We start from the raw sequence: 8,171 nt of genomic DNA, 5'->3' as shown, positions 1-8,171 counted from the left end.
GACTGTGAGGGACTCAGAGTCACGGAGATCTTGGGGGAGGGAATTCCAGAGCCTAGGAGCTGCCACTGAGAAGGCTCTGTCCCCAAAGCTGCAGAGTGGGGATGTGGGAATGGATAGGAGTCCGGCTGCGGTGGATCTGAGGGACCGTGGGGGTTGATAAGGAGTGAGAAGGTTTGTGAGATAAGGGGGGGCCAAATGGTGGAGTGCTTTGTAGCTGAGGACCATAATTTTGTAATTGATGCGATGGGAGACAGGAAGCCAGTGTAGCTCTTTGAGGACTGGGCTGATGTGATGCCATGATTTGGTATGTGTGAGGAGACATGCAGCTGCATTTTGAACCCGTTGGAGTCTGCTGAGGGATGTAGTGCTGATGCCGTAAAGAAGTGAGTTGCAGTAGTCAAGGCGGGAGGAAATGAAGGCATGGATTAGTCGTTCGGCTGCGGGGCAGGTAAGAGACGGTAGGATTTTTGCAATATTGCGGAGGTGGAAAAATGAGGTTTTGACTGTTTGGCGGATGTGAGGTTCGAGGGAGAGGGTGGGGTCAAAGATTACGCCAAGGTTGCGTGCCTGATTGGAGGGGGAAACAATGGTGCCATCGATGGTGAGTGTTATGTTAGTGACCTTGCTGAGGGTGGATTTGGAGCCAATTAGGAGTTCTGTTTTGTTGCTGTTCAGTTTGAGGAGGTTATGTTGTATCCAAGTTTTAATAGCTGTCAGACAGGAATCGATGTGGGTAAGGGGTGGGTTATGGAGGGATTTGGTGCTGAGGTAGATCTGAGTGTCATCAGCATAGCAGTGGAAGTCCAGGTTGAAGTGGCGGAGTATCTGACCGAGGGGCAGGATGTAAATGATGAAGAGGAGGGGTCCAAGTACTGATCCTTGAGGAACGCCTTGGGTGACTGAAGCTGTGGCAGAGGAGTGGTTGGGGAGGGAGATGAAATGGGATCGTTCAGTGAGGTAGGACTGGAGCCATCTGAGTGCAATACCTTCAATACCAATGTCCCTGAGTCGGGTGAGCAGGATGTTGTGGCTCACGGTATCGAAGGCTGCACTCAGGTCGAGGAGGATGAGAATATTGAGGGAACCAGTGTCAGCAGAGGTGAGGAGGTCATTGAGGACTTTCACGAGTGCAGTTTCTGTACTGTGGTGAGGACAAAATCCAGACTGAAGGGGTTCATAAAGCTGGTTGGTTTGGAGATGGTAGTGAATTTGTTTGGCTACAATGCGTTCAAGAGTTTTTGAGAGGAATGGTAGGTTGGAGATGGGGCGGTAATTAGTGAGGGAGGAGGGATCAAGACCAGGTTTTTTGAGGATTGGAGTAACGGCAGCAGTTTTGAAGGCAGAAGGGACGGTTCCATGGGACAGCGAGGAGTTGAAAAGGTTAGCAAGATAGGGGCAGAGGACGGGGAGGCAGGACTTCAGGAGAGGAGTGGGTAGAGGGTCAAGGGAGCAGGTTGTGGGATTTGAGGAACCGATCAGATGGAGTATTTCAAGTGGGGTAACGAGGTTGAACTGGGAAAGGCGGCGCTGGGGAGGAGGAGTCCGGAGGTCACGGGAGATGGGGGGAGAAATGGTAGCGGTGGAGGTTGGGGGAGATGCTTGTATATCAGATGGAGCTGAGAAGGAGTGGTTAATGGCGTTAATTTTGTCTGCGAAAAACTGGAGGAATGAGCTGCAAGTAGCGGAAGTAGAAGTAGGGAGGTTATCAGCACGAGGTTTGAAGAGCTTGTTAACTGTGGAGAAGAGGGTCCTGGGGTTACGGGAGGGGTCACTGAAGATGTTGGAGAGGTAGGCAGATTTAGCGGCAATAAGAGCATCTCTGTATGCATTGAGATGGAGTTTATAGCTTATGTAATGGACTGTGAGGGATGATTTCTTTGAAAGATTTTCAAGTTGGCGGCCTCGCTGCTTCATTTTACGCAGTGCGGGTGTGAACCAGGGTGAGGAGGTCTTGAAAGTAACAGTTTTATTTTTGAGGGGGGCTAAAGTGTTGAGGGAGGTGAGTAGGGTGGAGTTGAGGTGGTTGAGCAGATCATCAGGTGAGCTGAGGGTTGCGTCCAGGGGGAGATTAGACAATAGCAGTTCGGAGAGATGGTTATGGTCAATGGAGTGTAGATTACGGAAGGTGATGTTTCTGGGTGGGCAGGGCTTTCGGGTGGGGGAGGCAATGGTGAATTGTATGAGTTTGTGGTCGGAGAGGGGAAATGGGCAAGGGTGGAGGTCAATCACTGGGAGGTTGGTAGAGCAGACGAGATCAAGAATGTGTCCTTTGTCATGGGTGGGGAAGGTGACATGTTGGGTGATAGAGAAATTGTCCAGTAGGGTTGTGAATTCGGATGCCAGCTTGCAGGTGGGTGAGTCAATGTGAATGTTGAGGTCACCGAGTAGTAACAGACATTGAGACAGGGATGAGGCAAGTGTGAGGAACTCAGTGAAATTGGAGAGGAAGGAGGGATGATGTTTAGGAGGCCGGTAGATGAGGATGACTGTCAGTGAGGGAGGGGCTTTGAAGGCAATGAATTCAAAGGATGATACTGAGGGGAGGTTTAATTCTGTGATCTGGATGTTCTGATTGTGGATTACAGCAAGGCCGCCACCACGGCGGGAGGGGCGGGGTTTAGTGATGTATTTAAAGCCAGGGGGGGATGTTTGGTTGAGGGAGAAGAAGTCATCGGGCTGTTGCCAGGTTTTGGTGAGCAGAAGGAAATCAAGGGATTTTTCCAAGATTAGTTCATGGAGGATGAGGGCTTTCTTGTTGAGTGATCGGATGTTAAGGAGGGCAATATTAGTTGAGTGGGAGGGGCGTGGTATGGTCAAAGGCTGAAGAGGTGAGAGGTTGTCCAGGTTGACAGTGCGGGGAGGAATGTGAGATGGGGGGGAGGAGCGGAGAGGAGGTGGAAGGAAGTGTGTTATTATCAGTTTTTGGTGGTTGAGGGCGGTGGAATCCACTCCAGGTATTTGTGCCAGCTCTTAGCAGAGGGCAATGGAATCCACTCCAGGTATTTGGGCCAGCTCTGAGCAGAGGGCAGTGGAATCCACTCCAGGTATTTGAGCCAGCTCTGAGCAGAGGGCAGTGGGATCCACTCCAGGAATTTGGACCAGCTCTGAGAAGAGGGCAGCGGAATCCACTCCAGGTTTTCGGTACAGCTGGGATTGTAACGGACCAGTGGTGGCTGTATAATATGGAGTAATAAGTGCGCTCAGATGACATGACAGTTGTGGGACATGGCGGTTAGTCGACCAGATAGATGTTATGGATGATTTTCCGGACTGGGAGTAAACAAATCTGCGTTTGGAACCTCTATGGACATACCTCGGTCTGCGTAGAAGCCTGAGGCAATGGATGACAGACAAGTTTAGAGGAAGCGCAGAAAAGTTATTGAGATTAAAAAGTTGGGAGACAGAGGTTGTAACATAGTAGTGCCGCGGTAGGATGCTAGCGTTAGCACAGCGCTGGCTATGGTTGTAGACCAGCGGCGCTGAAAGTGGAGCTGTTGGCAGCCGTCAGACAGGATGAGAGGTCAGTTGCAGGCTGTCCTTTACAGCAGATGGGGGGGACCGGCAGGAGCGGGAGGTTTAAAGAACCAGAGTCAGGGCCCACGGGGAGGGGCAGGACGAAGAATGGGGCTGGTTATTTGATGGATGGAGCAGCGTTAGCAGGTAGATGTAGCAGGGTAGAAAACCAAAGCGTCCGTCAAAAATGGCAATCGGGTGTAACAAATATGTCCAGATCAGAACACAAAAGCCACAGAATAGTTAGAAATCTATAGCAGTAGAAAGTGGTCAGAAACTCTTAGATTAACACAAAGAAAGACGAGATTTTCGGACAGAGAAGCGGCGAACAGTCAGCGCCAGCTTCCTCTCACGCCGAAGGTAAAGATGCACTGTGTATATTAGTTACAATGTAGTACTTAATGGAGGTTCACGTACAACACCAGATCTGAGTCTTATCTTTCTAGCCTTATCAAACAGATTAAAGAGTCAGAGCACCTTAATATTGATTTGTGCAGTGTATTTAATGCAAATCCAAATGTATTAGATTTCAGCCACCCTTCTTCCCAGTACCTGACACAAGAATTTTAGTTGGTTTTGTTCTTGTGCGAAATGTGTATCAAGTGCAGGATTCTCCTTTACTGCAAGCATTTATGTATTTATATATTGTTTTTTTCTGCAGCATCCAGTGATGAGTTGAAGGAACTTGTAAAGTTCTGGGTTGGATGGGAGGCTCCTTCCAGTACCCTCACAGTGGAGGTGATTAACGGTGGCCTACCAAAGTCATCCACATGCTTTGAAACACTCCGTATTCCTGCCCACTACCAAGACTACCCAACATTCAAGAAAGAGTTGATGGCGTGTCTCAGCACAAATGACACTGGATTTGGGCTGGTGTAAATGTTGGTAGCAAAATGTGTGACTGTTATACCTCAGCTTGTACCTAAAGCTATAGTCCACTGTTCAATGTTCTTGTTTTGCTTTTAGTTATGGAAGTAATAATCTGTTAATTCTGTGCAAATTTCCAGGCTAGGTTTATTATACAAGATTTCAAAATAAAGTTCAGATAATTGTACCTTACTCAACATGTCTGTTGCAAGTGTATTGTGCTTTTACTCTAAGCCTAGAAGGTGTTGGACATACTGGACAGTAGCTAGATAAATGTCTGAGCCATGTGATTGGGACTGTGCCAGGGGATTTATGGCTGCCGCCAGTGCTGCCTCTTGTTGATGGCTCAACAAATGGCCTGTCTCAGGAACAGTGACCCCATGGTGTGGATCATCAGGCAGGCCACTGTCCTCCCAGTCAAGATGAGGGAGATATAATTCCTAAAAAAAAAGACACCAGAATGTGATACATGAACACCAGTTGCAGATTTAAACTAAAACAAATGGTTAAAAGATAACTTAAATGTCCAAATGTGAAATATAACTGAAGAAATTCCTGTACTATCATTGCCACACATAATTTTAACGGTCTGTAAAGAACTGGTGCTCTCCTGTGCTGTGCTCACTAGTAAGACATGAGCATGCAAAACATTCTTGTGTGCAGGAGTTTTTTGTTGGTCCATATCCCCTTAGGTGCTCCATATGATACATTTCTCTAGTCTAGAGCAAGGGTGTACTTTAAAAATGTGCAGGTTATGCTCGAACAAGTTGATTTTCATTGAGGACGACAAATAAAAAGATTGTTGCCCTAGGGACCCAGATATTATAAGATACTGTATGTTTTAGTATTAAATTGTATGTGATATACTTGAATAGTTCAAACCATGTTGAAATATTCCCATACATTTTTTATCATATCATAATAGATGTCACAATGATGCCCCCTTTACCTCCACATTGTCTGGTTCTGCCACAGGATTCTGGATGTTTCCCATGTGCCACAACTGATTAGGAGTTACGTTTCCCTCAGTTCTGAGTGGGTGGTTATCCCAACCACTACAAAATATATCAAGACTAGCTTGTAGTCTGGGCAGAAAAACGTAATGACAACTGAAGAGGTGTGCAAAGTGTGACAGGTCAAGCAAACCATCATCCTCTAGCGAGTGCAGCACATTGTGGAATACGTTGGTCACAGCACACCACACGTCCAATTCTGGAAGGATAGTTTGTAAGATAAGATATGGTTTGCATACATTTATGCTTCATATTTGTATTATTCCATGTTTTTTAACCAGTGATGGAAGTTAAAACTCTGAAAGTAAAATGGTTGTTCCAATTAAGTGATCAATGATTTTGTGGGGGATACTAAGGCCTAACTTGTTGGACCAATTAGTCAATAAATATTGCATGTAAAATAATTTAATTCAAATTTTCACAGAAATTGTTCTCATTTAAGTTCATTTTCTGGGCCAAATTCCCTAGTGCATATAGATACCAATCGTTAGCCAGTTACGTTGTGTAAAACATGATGAGTTGCAGTATTTAGTATCAAAGCATGGAGGTCCTGCACTTTTTCAAGAAAGGCATGATCCCTGAAACCATGCCTTTGAAAATTATGTCACAGCAGTTGATACCTTAATTAGAAAACAAATTAACAAAGATAAATGTTTCAGAATTGTCTCCAAATCTCTTGACATGACACAGTGCTACGATATCAATTCAAGTAATAATGATGTTGCATGATACAAAAAGAAAAACTAGCTTTGAGAAGTGCGACTGAACCTGCCTTTGGTTGTTCACACTCTTTCCAGCGATGAAACTGGACCTTTCTGACAGAGAACATCAGCCGTGCAATGTCAACGTTCTCAACTCCGTGATCTGCTCTTACCCTACCAAATGAATAGCATTTATAGTGTTTGATTAAATGTGGTCCAAACCATTTTATCTTCTCTTTGTCTTTAAATGATCTTTATAAACATATCATATAGACACACTATTATAAAAGCCAACAAAAACATGATAATCATGAAAACCTTTTCAGTTCTTTACTCTTTAGTTAAATATTGATGTTCCATACTTGTCCATGAACACTCTGAGTCCCTAATCTCTGTTATTCTAAGTAAAATATGGGGTGTCAAAATGTAGTCTTGACTTCTGTCTCAAGTTGACATGAAAGGACCCATGTATTGTCACTTACCTTAATGGAAATCCATATCTGTCCACTGATTTCTGAAAGAAGGCAAGGGCTGTTGAGGCCAGATTGTTGTTTGCTGCACCCAGGAACATGATCTAAAAAGTTAAATAAAAAAGGATGTAAACGTATCCTTTTATAGATGTCTCCTTTAATGTTTTTCTTTTTTTATTGAATCATACCTTTCTTGAAAAGCCATCAATGCCACCAAATATGACAATGTTGTACCTGATTAAATGAAAGAAACTATAATAAGACACATATTTAAGCTGAACAATTGTTAAACATTAAAATAAAAATGTGGCCTACAATTTTGGTCAATATTGTGTTACAAATGGAATCATACACACCGAATCAGCTTGTGGTTGGTGTCAATGTGCATCAGGGATTTGGGACCAGGAACTGAGTAGGTGCAACACACAACACACCCTAGCTCAGCGGTCGGGAACCTATGGCTCGCGAGCCATATATGGCTCTTCCGGTGACGGCATATGACTCCCAGACAATTTAGAGTTGAAAAAAAAAAAAAAGAAATAATACTTGTGATATTTCTTAATAATACTGTGTAATTTTAAAGTAAACAGAAATTAGTTCTGAAGATAAATTTCACGGGTCACCCGTGGGTCGGGTCGGGAACCAATGGCTCGCGAGCATGTCCGGGTCATTGTAAAGGTGAAGAAATCAATTTGATCAGATAGCCAACTAGTTTATCCGCTTCAACCCTTGTAACGGAAAAGATGGCGAAAAGAAAAAAAGACGATGATTACCGTGCATTCCAGGCTGCGTGGACAGAGGATTTTGCATTTGTGGAGAGAGCAGGATCTGCGGTATTTCTAATATGCAATGATAAAATTGCATCGATGAAACGGTCAAATATAAGGCGGCACTTCGATACGCACCATGCTTCATTTGCATCGAAATATCCAGGGGGGGACAGCAGGAAAAGGGCATGCGAGGAGCTACAGCGGAGAGTGCAGACGAGTCAGCAGCAACTACGTGTGTGGACCAAGCAAGGTGACGGGAATTCCGCTAGCTTTGCGGGTGCTTTGGCAATAGTAATGAATGGAAAGCCATTCACAGATGGCGAGTATGCCAAAACATTCATGCTTGATGTGGCCAATGAACTGTTTGATGACTTCCCAAATAAAGACAAGATAATCAAACGAATAAAATACATGCCCCTGTCAGCAAGAACTGTGCACGATCGTAGCATCATGATGGCAAATCAAGTTGAGGAAACACAAATTAAGGACATAAACGCCGGGACATACTTTTCTCTCGCGTTAGATGAGTCAACAGACGTTAGCCATCTATCTCAGTGCAGTATAATTGCCAGGTATGCTGCAGGTGATACACTGCGTGAGGAAAGCTTGGCTGTTTTGCCAATGAAAGGGACAACAAGAGGAGGGGATTTATTCACGTCTTTTATGGAGTTTGCTAAAGAAAAAAAACTACCGATGGATAAACTTATTTCTGTCTGTACTGATGGTGCACCCTGTATGTTGGGGAAGAACAAAGGATTTGTAGTGCTTCTCCGTGAACATGAAAAGAGAGCCATCCTAAGTTTTCATTGCATCCTGCACCAGCAGGCGCTTTGCGCT

The 8,171-nt window shown here is 44.7% G+C and overlaps 1 protein-coding gene across 5 annotated transcripts in view; it reads left to right on the top strand.

Moving 5' to 3' along the window:
• Positions 1 to 4,772, top strand: part of LOC307024255 (uncharacterized protein) — a 39,996-nt gene extending 35,224 nt beyond the window's left edge. For 2 of the 5 annotated variants that reach the window (XM_079658228.1, XM_079658227.1), the window contains exon 6: positions 4,175 to 4,767. In XM_079658228.1, coding sequence (XP_079514354.1) covers positions 4,175 to 4,392 — 218 coding nt within the window. In that variant the 3' untranslated portion in view covers positions 4,393 to 4,767. Of the gene's footprint in view, positions 1 to 4,174 lie in introns of all 5 variants that reach the window. The other 3 variants (XM_079658224.1, XM_079658225.1, XM_079658226.1) reach the window with 3 other exon arrangements.
• Positions 4,773 to 8,171: the final 3,399 nt, after the last annotated feature.

Source organism: Notothenia rossii, assembly GCF_949606895.1.
Source record: "Notothenia rossii genome assembly, chromosome: 11".
Taxonomy (NCBI): Eukaryota; Metazoa; Chordata; class Actinopteri; order Perciformes; family Nototheniidae; genus Notothenia; species Notothenia rossii.
This window is presented reverse-complemented; position numbering and strand designations above follow the sequence as displayed.